The sequence below is a fragment of the Aythya fuligula genome, chromosome 3 (genome assembly GCF_009819795.1).
Source record: "Aythya fuligula isolate bAytFul2 chromosome 3, bAytFul2.pri, whole genome shotgun sequence".
NCBI lineage: Eukaryota > Metazoa > Chordata > Aves > Anseriformes > Anatidae > Aythya > Aythya fuligula.
Window position 1 is genome coordinate 105,951,202 of NC_045561.1, and position 20,268 is coordinate 105,971,469.

The 20,268-nt window shown below is 36.6% G+C and overlaps 1 protein-coding gene across 1 annotated transcript in view; it reads right to left on the reverse strand.

Moving 5' to 3' along the window:
• Window positions 1-6,069: 6,069 nt before the first annotated feature.
• The window catches only part of NBAS (NBAS subunit of NRZ tethering complex), a 185,922-nt gene continuing 171,723 nt past the window's right edge, over window positions 6,070-20,268 (reverse strand). The window contains exons 51-52 of the mRNA XM_032184498.1: window positions 17,619-17,747; window positions 6,070-6,848 (exon numbers count right to left, since the gene is read on the reverse strand). Of these exons, the coding sequence (XP_032040389.1) occupies window positions 6,573-6,848; window positions 17,619-17,747 (405 nt within the window). The 3' untranslated portion in view covers window positions 6,070-6,572. The remainder of the gene's footprint in view (window positions 6,849-17,618; window positions 17,748-20,268) is intronic.

Consider the following 20,268-nt stretch of genomic DNA (forward strand, 5'->3'; position numbering starts at 1 on the left):
TTGGGCTATAAATCAGAGCTTGTGTGAAGCTGGTTGCACTGCTACTGCGCCTCGTAAGCGAGGGTGGGCCAGGAGAACATCCAGTGCCATGGTATCAGCACAGCCTGGCAGAAGATGCTGATTTCAGAGGGAGAGGAATACAAGGGAAGCGGACAATGCAGTTTTGATGTAATCACATTTTTTATGCTAAGGTTTATACATACTTACTTTCACTGCTAATAACTCAGGTATTGCCACTAATCATTTCCTTCTTTTTCCTCATAAACAGTGCACCAGGACTAATATTTTTTTATTATTATTATCTCTGTTTTGAGGAAAGAACCTGGCTTATACCAACTACGGCCAAGGAACATTTTGGCATTTTGTCTCTTCAGAAGAATGAATCGGCTCAATACTCAGCTTTGCTGGAACTAGGCATTATGACCAATGACTGAAACAGGTATTTCTGCTTCTAAGGCTATTTCAGTAACAACTACATATAAATTGATTGTACATTAAAAATAATAATCATAAAAATCACTGTCATGTATCTGCTATTGATAAGTGATAAAGGAAGAGGTGTTTGGTGATGAAGTAGATGTGCACCAGGAAAGCTGTTACGGTCTCTGCCACCCACTGTCAGGTAGCTTCAGGAAGTACATACAGACTCATTTTAGGTAGAAATGCTGACCAAGTTGTTGGATATGTCGGATATGTGACTGAGTTGGACATACCTCAGAGTTTATCTTCTATTTGCACAGCTTAGTGTATCCTAAGAAGGTTCAGTCAATAAGGAAAAATAGCACAGTCATTAGCATGAGGACCAAGCCATCCTCTTTGTTAGCTGATTGCAAAGCTAGTGAAGAAAGAAGACAGATAAAATTTATCACTATAAGAAGAAATCAAAGTAAATAGGATTTTCATGTTTCTGAAGGTCACAGTAGTCAGAGAGATTTAGAGAAGGATTTTTTCCTATGAGTTCTTTGCTGTTTTAATTACCTACTGAAGATACTAGTTGTAGATAAGAAAAACAACTCTACTGAGCTCTAAGAAAAGATGAGGCCCAGCAGCTATGTTGCTATAGGCTTCCGGCTCTGCCAGCTCATTGAATGGAAACACTGCACTGCATCTTCACCAAGGGCAACAGAACCACCAAGGACAGGCACATGAAAGTTTAGGGAAGTGAGCTCTTGTGGAGAATGGAGCCATTTAACCAAGCCAAAAGAGCCTGCCTCTGGCCATTGATAGGACCTTCATCTCCATTCCTGCTTTTATACACATGCCTCATCTTCAGCAAAATGAGGCAGCTGCTTTCAAATACAGACAGTTGTTGAAGAGAATCAGGTTTACTATTTTGTGTCTACAGAAGGGGGCTAATAGTAAAGGTGTCAAAGTGTGCTGATGGAGACATGCTTTTGAGTAATAATGACAACTGGACGAAAACCTGTTGAAAGTCTTTATGAAACCTGCTGGTTGGGTGATAAACTGGTAAACAGTCCCCAGTTTGTAACTGCAGGATAATGTACACAAGAAAAAAAATAAATAAAATACAGTGAAATAAAATAAAATAAATAAGCTGTAAAAACATATAATCTCAGACAACTGTAGAATGAGAGCTCAGGGTCATAACGAACAATCCTATGCGAACTCTACCTCAGGTGTTCAGTAATAGTCAAATAATCAGACTGAAAAACATTTTTATGCCAATGTATGAAACTTTGGAGTGTCTGTAACATTTAATATATATACATACCGAATATAAAAATGATACAGAAATGAAGAGGTGGACCAAAGGGCATATAGAAATGAGTTAAGTACACTAGGACTCACTACACTGGAAAAGACATAACTGAGTATGTCGGAAGTCTATAAAAACAGGGTGAAGAGCCATTTGGTTTTTCACTTTTTTTTTTTTTTCTTTTTTAATTTTTTGAGGCATCGTTTGAAACAAATGAAAGCGTATAAAAGGAGGTGGCTCTTCCACTAGAGAGGTTTATAACAAGTTGAGTGTAGAGATCAAGAGACAGTTTTGGGGAAAAAAAAAAAAAAAAAAAAAGCCATACCACCATGGAAATGAGACAAGCCTCAGGGCTTTACTAAAACTCTCTCTTAAAAATGCGAGAACATAGGAACCTGAAAATCTTTAAGCAGCAAGTGTGACACACATGGTGGGCAATGATGCAATAATAAATCTGTTTTTAAAGACAAAACTTCTAGTTTTGTGTTCATTCCCTTCTTTCAGAATCTATCATCAGTAAGTATGATAAACCAGTAAGCTGGTAGATGTTACTTGCTGTGTTTTGCAGTGAAACGTAACCCTAGCAAAATCCTTGCCTTGACTCCCATTTCCACTTCCTTCAACTGTCATGGACCCACGGATGTTGCCCTGCTCCTGATGTGTTCTCCAGCTAGAGTCTTCTTGCTCAGGTCCTACCCACTGACAGGTGAAAGCAGGCAAAACCTTAATTTCCTATGAGCTTCATCCTGTGCTTCTGCAAAAGCAACACATTCCCACATTCTTTGGGAGACCTCGCAGGGCAGAAACCTGCCTTCATTCCCATAAACAAATGGCCCAAGGTGTCACCTAGAGCCCTGTTTTGTTGTAATAGTTAACTGCATGCCCCTTTGTGAAACTTGACCTTGCACAGTGTACTTACCCAGATTGCTGTGTTTCAAAGGGAAAGTAGAGATAAATAAAGCAAGCTTGAAAAATGACCATGTTTTTCAATTGCAGTTTTACCCTTTGTGATGAAGGTATCCATATTCTATGGCCATCCTCTCAACATCTTTTCACAGTGCAAAACGCCAAAAACAATAAATCACAGAAGGGATCACTATACAAGGAAACTAAATGAATCAAATGTGGCCACCCTGGCCACTGAATTGCACTGTTGTTTATGAATACAGAAGTGACCCCTCTGTAGCTGGTTGCAGTGACATACTGGCTCCACTTATGGCTTCCAGTGGAGAAAGAAATTGTGAACTGTGATCTTTCTTCTTGAATCTCTTGAATCTAGTTCTGCTTATCCACAAGGAAGATTATGGATTTGCCTGCTTTCGAGCACCTACCAGGCAGAAAAAAGCTCCTTGAAGATGCAAGCACTATCAGTGCTTTTCAGGCAAAAAAGGATTAATTGCCCTAGAAAGCATTGCTCCTAGAGATACAACCGAACTCTTTATTCATGTACTTCTGTCAGTATATGCATCTCCAAGTTTTTATTTGCACAAAAACAAATAAACAAAAATTACAAAATAAAACTGACTCTCAAATGCCAGTTCAACTCTTTTGTGTTGTGTTGGTTTTACTTTGTGTTAAATACTACTAATAATGCCAAGGTGATTTTCTTAACTAAAAGAGAAAAAAAATCTCCCAAATACAACAGCACTTGCTAGTGTATCTTGGTCACTCCCAGAGCGTCAAATGTAAAACATTTGCTCTATCACTATCATCCAGAAGATACAAAAAGCTAGCACTGGGATACACATATCCTTGTTATGTGCCTCTTCTTTCATCTATTTTTTAATTTCTATTTTACTTTGGAAGATATACTAATATGGGCTAATCAGTTTTGGATGTATATACTAAAATTGTTCATTACTGATGCAAGTTTTGAATACAGAATAAATCAGGGGTAGCTCTGGTTAGAAGGAAAACATTTATCATGGTTTTTTAACACCAGCAAAACAGAACAGAGACAGAAGATCAATAACACTCATTAGAGCTTTATCTACAGCTCAGCTCTGAAGTGACACTAAACACTAACTTTTCATGATCCTGAAAGAGAATAGTCAGAAAATCCAGCTACAAACTTACCAACTAACCTGAAAACAAAACAGACCAAAAAAGAAAACATCATTAAATATAGAAATATCTTCTGTGGAATAATTCAAGGTTTTCTTGCTGGAGGTATGTCTTGCAGTTTATCTGCATCTGCTGATTTCCAGTTACATTTCATTTTTTAAGTTTTTCCTTTCTTTTCTCTGCAATTCCAATATACTTTGCTGGGCTATTTTGAGGCTCTTGGGACTGTTAGTATAAGAGAACAAAATTAAAGCAACATACCTGAATTATATACATTTGAATTTAATATATATATGGTACATGGATGAGATAACCTTCCTTAAAACACTGAAGGACAGCTGTGAACTGCAAGTACAAAAAAAGTTAACAATCTCAAGAATTAAAGCACTATTAAATATCTCATTAGGAATGCTAAAGTAAGGTGTCAAGGCAAACATCTGAGCGATTTTCACAGGCTGTTCAAGCTGATGCAATAATACAGATCCCAAGTCAAAGATGATGCTAATAAGTGTTGGTTGTGGTTCCACAAATATATAATCATCCATTACTAAATCCTGAAGCCTAGGAGAGAACTCAGTAATATAAATTTGTTACAAAACAGTTACTTAAAGCTCTTAACCCACTCCTCTCCTTTCTTTATGATTCAAGCTGACATTTAATGTCAACCTATGATGTAGAGCTTAGGGATGTGGTTTAGTGGGGACTGCTAGCGTTAGGTCAGAGGTTGGACTCGATGATCTTGAGGTCTCTTCCAACCTAGAAATTCTGTGATTTAGGAAAAACAGATTTAGAAACTTCTCAGTATAGTCAGCTCATTACTGCATTGCACAATGAAGGGCCTGGCTACTCTAAAAATCTGAAAGTTCAGAATCCATACCTGAACTGGCTCCTTCTATTACCATTAGGATTTGCTTAAACTCCTGTAGAGTGTTCTGGAACCCAAGAGAGATTATTTATTAGCAGGGTGGCAACCTGACCCTGAGCTCCCTTTGCAGATTACTACAGTCCTATTTGCCAGGATTTAAATCTTTACATAGCACTGAGTATAGAGACACCCAGGTCATTAGCTGAATATCAGCCCTGGCCAGCACTGGAGGAGATTAACTCAGTCCTGCCTGAGACCCAGGCAGCACCAGGCAGCTGGGCATTGGCCATAATGCTCAAATTTCAGTTCTGAGATCCCTCTGCTGGCTTGAACTCTCAGCACTTGTCGTCTTGTCCTGTGAAAGCTTGGACCTGAGCTAGGCTTGGAAACAGTAAAATATACTGGCACTTTACACCTACACTGAATTTGGACTACTACAAGTATTAACTGAATTCATCACTAGTGTCTGTAGTCCAGGTGTAGTACATCCACTTAAGTCAGCTATGAACTGAAATCACTGCACTAAAAGGTGATTTATTTTTTTGTTTGTTTGTTTTGTTTTGTTTTTTTTTTGTTTGTTTTTTTTTCCAGTTCTTCTTTTGAATTTTGTTTTGCTTTTAGAGGAGAAGACTGTGGAGGACCCCATAGTGGCATTTGAATACCTACAAGAAGGCTATCCAGCCAGTGGAGCCACGCTTTTCACAACATGCATGGTGGGAGAAGGAGAGACAACTGGCAGGTACTGAAACAAGACAGTTTTAAACAAGAAGGTATTATGTAAAAAGCTTTTCAACATGGGGACACAGCCTGCCTGGGACAGAGTTGCACAGTTTCCACCCTTAGAGGTTTTTAGACTTGATTGAATAAAGCCCTGAGCGATCTGCTCTGACATTAAACTAACACTCTTTCAATGAGGAGGTCGAAACCCTGGATATCACTTCCAACGTGTTATACTATGATCCTACAGTGCTTAAAGTTTCTGTGCATTATTACATCAAAATTAGATCTGAGCACAAAATTAAAGATTTACAGATTCATTTTAACAAGAAATTTCTATTAACACATGGAACTTCAAAACCTTCTTATAGTACAGACAATGTAATAAACAGACAATGCCCTTGATAAAAAAAACGCAGAAAACAAATCAGAAATCCTTTGACTCACTAAGATAGAAAGGCATTTGGAAATTGTCATGTCTTGGAAATATTTGAAAAGTGCATTCATAATAGGTATAAATAAACATTGAAAATTTGAGATGGGGCTTCCTAATTGTAGAGAAAAATACTTCTAAAACTAAGACAGTCCACAAGCATAAAAAATTTCTGCTTGTTCATATGAATAAACATCACTAAGAAGAGAAAGGAATTTCAGAAAAAGTGGGTAAAGAAAATATTTAGCTATCTAAAAGAAGGAGAAAAAGAGAGACGATAAATGCAAAATATTTTACTTATTGCAAACAAAAGCTGTGGCAACAACATTGCACAATACTAAATTTTAAGGTTTTGAAATTCTCAGAAATTAATTTTCATTCTGATTTTTTGCTCCATATATCTTTGTATTTTTACATTAGTTTTACATTATGACAAAAAGTAAATTACTTACAGAAATTAAGACAAATTGTATATAACCTGTCAGATTATTAACATTTCATTTACATGTCAGTGTAATCATTTAACATTCTTCTCCTTTATGAAAACTTTAATCGTATGCAATGTTTTGCTAGTATGTAACAAAATTACACTGTCTACACCAATATATTTTTTTAAACATTACAAGTATATAGGAATCCACCGTTAGTGTGCTGTTTGAACTTTCTGCAAAATGTAGGCAATGATAGCTAACTTTGTTACTTTACTGGAACAACAAATTCTCCCTTTTGTAGATATCTCCAGAAGAAAGGCAGAGAAATCTATAAATCCAACGTTTTTAGATCCAATGCTGAATAGCCTGGAGAGCAGTAGCAAAAGTCCTGAGTGCAGGATGAGTTCCTCGGTGAGACATCAAGAGAGACCCTGCCTCTGCACTGAACCCTGCTTCTTTAAGTTGTTTTGCTACTTCCTCTACATCCCAGCCTCCTTCTTCCTGGTTAGCCAGCAAGTGGTCAATAAGGTGAGGGTAGAAGGCAGTAGATATGCACTTTACCACTAACTTGGCATTGAGGAGCAAGGAAAGTAGTTCAGCATCACAACTGGAATCATCAACCTACGAAGAATGAAAAATCCATAGTAATTAAAAATGAATTACCCAATACATCCATCAACCAGAACATGCCATGACTGCTCTATCTGCACAGTGTGACCTTGAAAGCAAGATGATAGAGTACTTTGAATGGATTAATAACAGTAATACATACTTGCTATATTTCAGAATATGTAAAGATGCATCTTTAGCAGTCTCTATTGCTTTAGTATATATACTTGACCTGCATGAAGTTAAGGGATAAGAATATTTAGTAACGGAGCTAGAATTATATGAAAAGGTTTATTGAGTTTTCATAGGCTCTTAGTCCCCAGTGCTGAATGGACCACGCCACCTACCTCCATATTAAAAAGGACACCCTGAGGAAGGTCAGAGCAGAATACGTTACATTTTGGTCATTTTCATTAATATACTATATTACATTCCATACTGACGACATTCTCAGACTCAAACATATTTTCCAGAGTTTCAGCACTCACAACAAGGTCTAGATTTTCAGAATACAATGTATTTTTAAAAAGATTTGGTGCACACAGTTGCTATTTCTGTGAGACACCCTAGATGTCTCAGAAAAAAAAAGAGGCTATTTGATACATGAGAGCACATATTCTCTTGAAAATCTGGTCTATTGTTTTACAAATAACACTGCAGAAAACATTAAATTCTACTTCACTTTATTTTGGAAGTCCTATATAAGTCTTTTCTAGGTTTCTTGAAATGTAGTGTTTTAATCAGCTTAGGTGTCATATCACTTCAAGAAGTGCAATAGAACAATACATGTAACACAAAAAGGACTAAAGAAGTGGTGGACAATAGTCAACGTGACTGCATCCTATCAACTTACAAATAAAATAATTAAATCCCTATATTTACAAAGCAACTCTTCAGTTTTAAAGAAGTCTGTCTGTCTAGCCATTGTTTCATTTTCTATAACAATGATGTATTGTCTTACATGTCTCATACTAACATACCAGCATGTAATAAAAATCCTGTGATTTGGTACTACTTGAAGACCAATTCAGCAACAACTGTTGACTTACCACAGGACACAACACTAACATTTGATGATTGAATTCAAGCAATTTTCGATCTAATTAGCATCACAAAGCACTTAATCCTGATACTTTTCAGACATGTAAAGTTTCCTTGCCTTCAGACATGTAAAGTTTCCTTGCCTCTGTTTCAGTGCAAGCTAAAACAGCACAGAGCTTTGCTTCCTCTTGTTCATGTGTAACAGACAGCATGCAAACCTTGCCCCCTCCTTTACCACGAGCACATTGTAACAGGCACTTCTTGCTTATAACCCAGTTCTCGCTTCTGTGAAGTTTTCACTACCGCTGCTCAGTGAGATGTAACTATCAATTTACAGTACATTTTGCAGTATTTATTTATTAGGAAGATTAAACATCACTATGATCTACCAGTCCAGAAAACCAAACTTCCTGGTAAATATCTTTCTTACTCAGACGCATACACTGTGAGAGATCACGCACACCAGTTAACATGGACTGTCTAATGTGGGAAACTACTCTCTCCAGTTTCCCTGTACACGTAGTCAAAGAAACAGGATCCTTAAGGCATAAGTCAGAACAGGTATGTAACTTTCCCTTGAATGATTGGCAATCCCAAGTTTTGGCACTTATTTAGAGGAATCAATATTACATTTGCATATGGAGGAACAGTGTTCATAAGAAACTATCAGGTAGCTCCTTGTACGAAAGCGGATCTGAACCTGAGAATGAGAAATCTGCCCCTAACTTCAGAAGAACTTCTTTTGAAGTAATGACAAATGCTTTTAGAAGAAAGGCCTTTATTGTATCTAAATAATTTTAGACTAATGAATATATGTTTCTCTTCTGCAAAAGAGAAAGCATGATGACTGAAAGCATATATGTGATAAGAAACAAAATGATTTGTTGCTCAGTTTTGGAAAAGACTCACTCTACACAACATTAAATATAATTAAAAAAGGAAAAAGACAACATATGAAATATCATAGCATGAAAAGATACTATACTTAATCAAGCACAAAGCCTCAAATAAAGGATGCCAGATGAGGCTATTCTCCCAACAAGCATTTATCACCTTTAATTTACCATTAATACATGATTATTCCTTTTAGTTTATAATTTTTACTTCCTTTCAAACTTCAGAAGTTTTCCAGAAAAACAGAATGGCTTTATCACGGCTGAAATCTTAAACAATTTTCTCCAAGTCTTCAGCATTTTCATGGTTAGTTACATAAACTCCTTATGGTTTACAAAGCTAAACTGCAATGGTGCACAGGAGTTCTAGACCCAGTAGTCAGAATGGTTCTAACAATTGTAGAATGTAGAATTGTGCATACTTCAGGTTGCCCACTCTGTCTTTCATTATTTAAAAGTTCCTCAAAATTATTCCATGTTAATTACTGAGATGCTTTCCTTGTGAAGACAATAAAAATCCTGGCATTGGCATCGTGTAGCATACCACACAGTGCTATAAGCCATTATCAAAACAGCCCTCATCTCTTCTGAAATGGGAGGCTGGAGAGGTATTCTGCCCCACTGCTGAGCTCCATATGCTCTATTCTTGATCAGCGCATAGAATGCAACTTTACCCAGCGCTTTAGTATTTATTTTTATGGACATAAACCACAAACAATAATTACAGTAATGAGATTAACGGCAGATGGGAGGTCTGATTTGAATTAGTGGTTTTTTTTTAGGCTATTATTCAGTTAATGAAAAGTCCTATAGATTAGTACAATTTCGTATGCCAAAAACCTACAAATTGGAGAGAGACAAGTCTGAAACTAATATCTTTTTCAGCATAAAGCCATTAATCGTCTGAGCTACATATGAATATAAAGATGTCCACGTGCAATACAGAAGCAGAGCAATGCATCTGTATTCACACATGAACAAGATCATTGTGCCTTTATACACAACAAAAGAGCACACAAAACACTTTTGGTTGTGTCTGGAAGCCCACACTTAAGATTGAATAGTCCAGTAGGTTTAAACTGATTAACATTTACAATTGTCTGACTCTTCAAGGCTGTCTGAAAATCTGGTCTGAAAGGGGAAGCCTTTGCAATGTATTTGTCTCCAGGTGACTGGAAACACAAGAAGGCAACAGCCCAGAAAGCCAGCCATGTCCTGAGCTGCATAAAAAGCAGCATGGCCAGCACAGCGAGGGAGGTGATTCTCCCTCTCTACTCTGCTCTCAAGAGACTCCATCTGGAGTGTTTGGCTCTGAGGTCATGGATCTACTAGAACAAGTCTAGAGGAGGGCAAAGAGGACAGTCAGAGGGCTGGAGCACCTCTCCTATCAAGACAGGCTGAGGGAGTTGTGGTTGTTCAGCCTGCAGAAGAGAAGGCTCCAGGGAGACCTTCCAATACATAAAGGGAGCCTACAAAAAAGCAGGAGAGGCATTCTGTCAGGGAATGTGGTGATAGGACAAGGATAATGACTATAAACTAAAGCAGTGGAGATTCAGATTAGATATTAGGAAGAAATTCTTCACTTGGAGGTGGTGAGGCACTGGCACACGTTGCCCAGAGAAGCTGTGGATGCCCCACCCCTGGAGGTGTTCAAGGCTAGGCTGGATGGGGCTTTGGGCAACCTGATCTGGTGGGAGGTGTCCCTGCCCATGGCAGGGATCGGGAATTAGATGATCTTTAAGGTCCCTTTCAACCTACACCATACTTCGATTTTATGATTGTGTTAAATCAGATCCTTTGAACACATTTCTTGGGGCCAAGGCCTCTGACTGTTCTGCACTGCTTTGGTAAATCTAAGTGGTGCCTGACAGGAGTGGGAGGAATGCAGAGAAGCCAAGGTTTAATGAGAAATTTGTATAAAAATATGCAGCAAAAACTTGACTATATGTTTTTATCACTTTTACAACTCTGGATCGTGCCAGTATTTAAATAAAAAAATGTGCTCATGGAAATTACTTACCCAAACCTATGCGAAGACTGTCAATGAATCAATGTGTATTTTAAAATCTCAATTAATACAGCTTATATATTGAGCAGCCATATTTTGATAAAACTATAAAAAGATTTAAAAAAATAAATGCACTCTATAACTATATTTAAGATTATTTTAAATTAGAACAAACATTAATGCAAGCACTGCTTTAAAATATAGACACAACATACATTTTAAAGCAAAAATATATTATAGAATCACAGAATCATTAAGGTTGGAAAAGATATTCAAGACCATCTGGTCCAACCATCCCCCTACCACCAATATCACCCACTAAACCATGTCCCTAAGCACCACGTCCAACCTTTCCTTAAACACCCCCAAGGACAGTGACTCCACCACCTCCCTGGGCAACCCATTCCAATGCCCGACTAACCTTCCTGAGAAGAAATGTCTTCTGATTTCCAACCTAAACCTCCCCTGCCACAACTTGAGGCCATTTCCTCTATAGAGTTTATAATATGGTATTTGCTCAAGAACTCAAAAATCTAGGACTCCTCCACCTAAAAAAGCAGAACCTTAGAGAGTATAAGCAGATATCAGCATCATTAAAGTATATGGGGACTGATTAAACATTCCCTCATAAAACAAGAATTATGAAGCATCAAGTGAACCTAACAGAATCAGATTCAGAGTAAATAAAAGAAAATAGCTTTTTATTACACTGTTGAATTCTTTGGCAAATGATACTGCACAATGTAAAAGCTCATCCATGTTTAAAGGGGAAACTGGACAAAACTGAGAGAGAAAACTACTAGCAGTTACTTAGTACATGAATACATACAGCCAAAAATAACTGGAAGCTGCGAGAGCAACCCAGAACAAGAAGATATATATGTCCCCTGTTCTTATTCTTCATTAGACTTGTAATTATTTCCCCTGTTGGAGCCAAGACACTATTCTCTATGGACTTCAGATTTTCAAAATTTTACATTTTTACATATAAATTCATAACGATATTAGAGGTTATTTTTGTTTGCTAACCATTTTGACTATACTTGAAATGTTCTATGGATTGGCACACGCTGGCTGCAAGAATGTACACCTAGCATACATACCAAATATTTGCCTATGGTAAACATGGAGTCTTAAGTTTTTTACTGTCTCTTCTTTTTCAAACTAACCCTTTTGACATGACTTGTAAACAAGAGAGTAAACTCAGTTAAGACAATTAGTAAAAAGCAACTGTGCCACCCTAGCACCCTAGTATTAAAAAGATGTTTTTTTTGTTTGTTTGTTTGTTTGTTTGTTTTTTCTGAACAGCAAGCAAAGGAGGGTCTTATTAATGAATCGCTTCTGATCTGCCTGCATACGCATGTCCTTACCATCCCAAGATCCTAAGTGAGTCTTAAAACACTGGTTCCAGCAGGTTATAGCCAATTCCCCATAAACACTATTCCAGTGATGTGGAATGCAGCTGACTGCAGTTTAAGCAAGTCTTGCAGGTGCAGGTATCTTCTGTGAAATGAATTCACAGCCACTTTCCATCTTGTGTGAACATGTGAATAAACCATAAACAACAACGATGACAAACTCACAGTATATGTGATGGAGAAAAATCACTGCATCTATCCAGATTTCCACGCTGAGGGTGCTGAATTTTTCATTAGTGTAAAACCTTTTACTTTTGGAAGGCTTAAATTGTAGATGTTTCTCTTTTTCATATCCATTTCTCCTTCAGTAGGATTTGACAGTGCTGACTTAGTGTGATGCCCACACATACACTGTGCATATGTACAGGGAAAAGAACTAATGGGGATACTTATGCTAAGGAGAGGAAATCCTGACTTTTTTCCTTGACATGGGTACCTATTTAGGTATTGGCTGATATCTACATTAAAGACATAGGCATTCAAGTGCTACTTCTGATGACTAGCTCACTTTAGACTGACGATCAATGCAGTTCCCAGCTACAGAGGTGCATATATATCTAAGAAGCCAGAGACCACATAGAAAGAGGATTGCAACAGATGCACTGATCATTTCTGCCACTGCAGTGCTACAGCAATCTGCTTCAAACAGGGTTTGTACATTTTATCAAATGTCTCTTTAATGCAAAATTTATAAAAGAGTCTGCATCTGCTCATGAAAAATCACATCCCAGCAGGGCTGCCCTCAACAAGCACAGAAGTGAGGACCACGTGCGCTCCTTTCACCACAAGTCTTAATTTCTTTCTGCATATCCTCAGCAGGAGCGGGAGGAGCTTCATCCCAGACTCTTAGGGAGGACACATTCAAGCTGTTTCTGAAACACCCTTGGCAAATGATCTGAAAAAGAAGCAGTTGTACAACCTGTATTTACCCCCTACGCTGACTGCAGTATTTCTGAATCACAATGTCAGTTTGTGTCTTACGCTGAACTTGGTGTTGTCAGTGTATAATTAGGAAGGTTTAAGCGTGCCTGCCTGGGGCTTTGCCATCAGCACAAATGATGTTACCAACTGCAAATGGGCTCAGGCTCGAGGCCCTCAGCTCCACCAAGACAGCAGCTCCCCTGGGCAAGCAGAGGCAGGGAGTCTGCATGTTTTAAACAACCTTTTGTGCTAAACAGGTAGGTGAAAATCAGCTCTACCAAAGGTGACAGCTCTTTTGACGTACTAGGAATAGCAACTTGAGGCATCTAAAGAAGCTCTACTAGTAAATCACTGAGGATTCTGAAAATTTGAGTGAAAAAAATAATGTGACTCCACTCCCAGGACCAACACTACATCTCATGTAAGTATCCAGTATTTCTACTGGTAGCTATTACAGTCTACATGGATATTGTATCTATATTTGATAGTACATAGTATATTTGAAAGAAATCTCTCTGCATTGATGACTTTAGATAAGCAAGAACAGGACAGAAGGTTTGCCTGCTTCAGTAAAGGACAAGTCAGAGTCCGGACAATTCCCTGTCAGCATTTTTTATGTCTAGAGAGTCTGGTACTAGCAACAGGAAATGTGTCATCCATAACTTATGCATTACCAAACCCATGCACTATGAAATATGGATACTAATGGAAAAATAAGAGCTGTTGATAACATAACAGCTAAAAAGAACTGAACCGGCCATTTGCTTGAGTATTAGCTCTACATTACTAGTGGAGGTAAAAATGCTTTTCATTTTGTTCCTGGATGGAGTCTGCATGGCTGCAGGACAAATAAGTAAGGGGGTAAGAAAATTACAAGATCTAAAAACAACTAGACAAGTGAAGGACAGAGACATTACTGTTAGGTTTTAAATGCATAATTTTACAAGGTTTCTTTTAAAAGGTAAGCCACACAAAGTGAGCAGCCATACATGGAACAAGACTGTGAAGAAATAACTGGAAATTAATTTCAAACATTAATTTTTTAAAAGGCAGTCTTAGCACTTCAATATTGAAAATACAGGATATAAACTGAAATAAAATATTATTTTAGATTAACTAAAAACATTTTCTAGTCCTACTTTCTGTTAAAGTAGTATTTATTGATCACGTCAACTTCCATTTTACCTACCAACAGGTAGCAGAACACTTAGTTTCTCTGTCAGAAGTAAAAACATCAGTCTTGATCTATGAAAGATAGTCAAGTGAACCGCCAACCCTTCTCAAAAATAAAAAAATAATCTGATTCTTAAGGGAAAAGTCTAAATCCCACTGGCAATAATAAGCTTATTTAAGTAAACTTTTTACATTTTTTTAATTCTTCACACACCACAGAGAAAAACCAGATATTTCTATTATCCAAAAGAGGTAAATGGCAGTTTATAAGAAGATGCACAATAAAAAGAGATGTCTGCAATTTCAAAAAAGCTTACACAAAATCCTGGTTGTTTTATTACAGGCAAAAGCTATACAATTCTTAGTATCAGCACTTCAGCATCATCCTTTTAACTGTAAACATCCATAAAGCTGTCAGCAACATACAACAAATGGCTAACTAATACATTGTATCAGCAAGCAAGTGCTGTATTTTTCTCACAGCCATATCTGTGAGTTGTTTTAAAGCTATGTCGCGGAATCAATAGCTATGATTTCCCTTTGCCAGATGTTATTTGTCCTTTTCCTGTTTAATGTAACCAGAAATGGGCTTCCCATGAAAAATTCATTAAAAATTCTACAAGAAGCATTAACAATTCTATTACTGTTGCTAAAAAGCAAAAAGTATGCATACAAAATTATACTGAATAAACATTGACATAGCTAAGCAGTATACACACTTTTAGTTGGTAAACTACCAACTAGTGTAATCATAAGAGATGCATATAAATCAAGGAATAAGAGGTAATTTCTAAACCATCCAAGAAACCACCATGCTCTAAAATTCAGCAGGGCACTCTTCTGTGCTAGTTGCTTTTCTAACACTGGTGGTGAATCTCACATTCAAGGTACTGGCTAAACACTATGCCTTATGGTATGAAATCAAGTTACATTTTCATTAACTTATGATGAAATACTAGACCGAAGCTAAATGCGCTGAAAATTCTAGGTTATGGAGCACTGGTGTAGAAGTATATGCTCAAATTAATACTGATTTTGGAAGAAAAAATAGGAATAGTTTTTCAAAGTGCCTCTCACATAAGAAGGCCAAAAAGAACATTATTTTAGGAATGCATAGGTGTAGTGAGTGTTTTATATTAGTAAGAAGTTAATATGGTTCCTGGCTCTAAAACTTCAATATAATATAATCAACCCAAACTGTAGAAAATTAAAAGCCACAGCACACTGGAAAGAAAAGGCCGGTTAAGATAGCAATACAATCAGCAGCCATTCAGAAAGTGCTACTGCACAGCACTGGGCTTTAAAAGTAGTTAAATAAAATGTACTCGGACATAAATTCCTGCTGGGAAGTTTGAGAGCTAATCACTAACTCAGCAGCTTTCAACTGTTAACAAAAAAGTCAATTTTAAAAGGTTAACAGAACATATAGATGAGAAAGTGCATGCATATATCTGATCTCCAGCTCCTTTTCTATAAGATCATCTTGTTTAAAAACAGTTTAAAAAAATTGTTTTGCAGACCAAAATGTACAACTGTAGGTGTGAAAATTAAACTATTAATATGCTAATGATAATCCACTGCTTTGGTGGTTAGAAAGGTATCTTTTGTGGAAAAATCAGACATGTTGTGTTTCATTTGTATAAAGAACTGGGAATAGGACCAGCTTCACAAAAACCTGTGGTTCTTTCCTTAGAACGACAGCCTCAACTAGGAAATACTTCCAATTCATACTGGATTAACATCATACTGGATGTTAATTACAATATTCACATTTTGATACAAGCAGATGTGTAATACATGTAACACGCCCTGCTGCCTTCTCTGCAAACACTTTAAATGTCCATTTATGTTCCACAAAGCTAGTGCTCCATCCGTTTCAATAACGGAACTTTTGAAGGTAAATTAGCAACATCTGAGATGAAGACAATACTTTCAGATTCATTACTTCTCTGACAGGTTCTGGAGACCCCCTGAAGAGAAGCAGATAAAACCAAGAGAGGATGAGAGACTTACAGTAGAATCCTGGGAAAAGCAGGATTGCTTTTCTTTTCATATCTTTCCTAGGAAACAGGGGATGGTGTCAAACTACAGGATTGGACAGCACTGTTTGTTGTAACCAGAGAATCTAAAAACTTGTTGCAACACATATAACTGGAACACAGAGCCTGCTGGAGAACGTTCCTTCAGAAATGGAGGAAAGTTTGCATACTTTTAATCTCAGAAAAAAGGTACATTTTCAATCTGCATTCCAACACATTGCATTTTTAAAGCTTTTGCGTTTTGAGGATGCTTATTTTAAAAACATGTACAAGTTTTCATTCCTGTTTCTGTAAAGGCAGTTTTATTTTGAAGTAGCATACTGGAAATTTTACCTCAATTATTATTTTATATTGCAATATACAACTAAGAGCTCCCTAAGAGACAGTACAGAATTCAAAAATATTGGAGATGTGTTTTTTCTAAATAAATAAACATTATATGGGGACCTTCAACGCAGTTATCCAGCAAGAAAGGAAAGCCATTCCTTCTCTTTTGCAGTAAGTAGATAGCTGTACTGCACAACCATGGCTAACAAAATCCAAGAAAGTCTTTCAGGTTGTACATGCACAGAAGTTCATTTAGAAGTTAGAAGTTTTAAACCCACCTCAGTTCTCAGGAGACCAAAAACAAAAACAAAAAACAAAACATGCAAACAATTGATTTTTCTTTCTAAAAGACTAGCTTTCATTTCACCGGGGTGGGGGAAGGAGGGGAACAATTGTATAACTTTCTACAACAATTGAAAATACATAGTAATGTATAGCAGTTCTTGTCCAAAGAAGAGGTATTATTTAGCTTTTTTTCTTCCAGAAACTCTGTTGCAGTATTAAGTAAAAACATGCTTAGAATCGACTAAAATCCCCAAATATGTATTTCATCCCTTCTACAAAACAAAAAATGTTAGCAGCTTACAATGTGTACATGAACAATGCCAAGATTGTCAGAGACATGCTAACTCATTTGTACTTTTATCACTTACAAAAAAATAATAAAGTGCAATAATAGATACACTGAGATAGCAATCTATTTCATATAACATGGTTGTTTCTTTTCCATCACATTGACTTACAATAACACACTAGGTAATTTAAAGAAAATGCTGTCAGTTTTAATCACCTCAAGTATATAGAAAAGATCTTACAAGCCCTGTGTTACTGCTCAGCGTACACAATAGCTGTAGAAAATCCTAATAATAAGGGTCTCGATAGTCTCTGCTTACTAATATGAAGATAAAAGAGCTAATTTATTACCTTAAACTCTGAAAGCTAATTAATTCAACTGCTCATACCTTAGCAACAGTTGTTATCTGCTCCAGTGCCACAGCATGAAGATCTTGATCTTTGCTTTCCACCAGCAGTTTCAGGGATGGCAGCAAAAGGGACTGGTTAAGCAGCAACAAACATAATTCTTTTATACACTGAAAATAAAAGTAAACTCATTCAGCAAGATCTCTGGAGATATTAACATCATCACTCAAGCTAAAATTTATGAAAATTCTGTGTCAAATGAAGAATGAAAACCTAACTTCTAAAACAAATGAAGTCCCTGATGGAAATAAGTCTTTGGAAACTTGAACAGATAAATTTATAACAAAAAAAAAAAAAAGTGGAATACAGGGTTTTAAGTTGAGTCTTTGTTACATTAAGATGAGGCACTGAATCACCATTAGAACCCAGAGTTTCACTGAAAGAGAAACAAAGCAATCACAGCCCTCTCTGGGACTCATATATTTGTGCTTAGTGAAATACTGCAAAGCACAGAAAGAAGTTTAACAAACACCTGTGATACTTCTGTAACTCAATTATACAATCATAAATGTGGAACAAAACAAAGAGGAAATAACAGTACATACCGAAGTGCAACACCATAAAGTTCTGTTTCAAAAACAATTTCAAACTTTATACAAACTTTTACACGTGATGAAAGCATAGTAATTTACCTTTCCCTCTTTCATATAACTTCTCATTTTTATAATTGAACACAAATTTAGCATCATAAAGCTGATGCAGCAAAAAAGTACATATTTAAATGCAAACAAACAAACAAAAAAAACCTATGTGTTTCCAAATCTTTAATTTGAATTTTAGTTTAAAAACAAAACAAAAACTCAAACAAACAAATAAAAACCCTACAAGTAACTTGTCTTTTTGTTTTTCCTTAACATGGCAATTATTTATTTATACATCAAAAAGCATTTAGACTAACAAACTGATGACTTCCCCCCGCCTTTTTTTTTTCCCCAGTGATTTTGTTCTAACAGCCACTTTCCTCTGAGATCCAGCAGACATGTCCTGTGTTCGGGACAACTTACGCTGAGTGCTTACACTGAGTATTACATAGCACTGTCACCTTGCAAATGGCATCCAAATCTTCCAGGGGCTCTTTGTTTCACTGCAACACTTAAAAAACATCAATTGCCAAAGGATTTCATCAGCTAAATATTACTTTGAGGGAATGCAAACCATTTTTAGAAATCTTTTGAAGTTTAATGGTAAGTATAACAATTTGAAGACTGAAATACAATCACACTTTTAGCAGCACGGTTTTAATTTCCAGGCTTTTAGAGTCACAGCTGCTATTCAAAGACAAAGATGTTAAAGGTTTTGACAGTCATGTACTTCACAATCACCTGGCCTCACTTGGTACACGAAACTTCTTAGCTGCACTTTGCTCAGCCTCTTCTAAATGTATACCTTCAAGAAACAGCAGTGAGCAGGATAAATTATACTGCACTGAGCTCTGCATCACTCATGCAATGCTTGTTCTCTTACCCAGATTTGTTCCTTTAAACCTATATTCTGCTGCTACTGATGATTAATGTTTTCAGTAAGGGATCAAGGAATAAGAATATAGGATCAAGGAAAAAGAAGATTAAAAAAATACACTAAAACTTTGTCTGATCAGTCATATGCTCATTAAACTTTTGATAATTTCGTATTATACTGTGTTTCTTTTGAGCAGTATGCTTGACATACCAGCAAACCTACTGAATGCAAAGTTAGAGATTCACTCACTCTACAAGTCTGTTCTTGAAAAGGTGTATCCATGGCAATAAATGCAGCTTATGTTCAGAAAAATAATTTCTGAGTCATAAGATACACAACCTGAACAAAACAGCAATTTTACCATACTTGGTAACGTTTTCTGCCTGAAAGCCTCTCAAAACTAAATGGAGAAACAGTGTCATTAGAAATAACCCGTAACTATAAAAAGGCTCTAAAAGAACCCCAAATCATATTTTTTGGTTGTGTGAGGAAGAAAAGGGAATCAGGTACAGTACAAGTTTAAAGCAACACATCAGGGAGACCAATGGTGCAGATGTTGAATCTATTTGCTATCTCATTGCACTTCTTTAAAATAAAGAAAATTACATCACTCAGCAAGCAAATGCAATAATACAGATATTAACTTTCTTATTTTCAAAGCAATAACATTTCACTCAGATGACATGCCACTGTTTTGTTTGCTTCTTAGATGCTTCAAGATTATGTCCTAGTACTGGTTATACATTCTAATGGGATATTTTCTAAAGCAATCTGCTTTGTTTGTAACAGAGGCATAAAGGCCTCAACAGAAGAAAATGTTTAGCTATTCAATCAACTTAGATTTACCTTACGCTAGCAAATTTTTAAGCCAAAGGTAGTTAGATTTCAGGTAGTTACCAGTCATATGACTTTAGTAACTCTGTGCCTCATTTTGAGTCTAGGAGACAGCAGATATCCAGTCTTACCTACAAAAAATGTTCAAATATAGATAATTCATCATTTCTCTCTAAGGAAAAGTATATTCCAACAATTGTTATGTTTCATTTTACACATTTCTTTGTAAATCAAAAGAGCATTTTATTAGCTTCTGCTCCCTCTAAAAATACCCATACAACAAAATAAAATCAACCTCTCAATCTCTGATAAGGTAATATACTGCACTCTTTCAGTCTT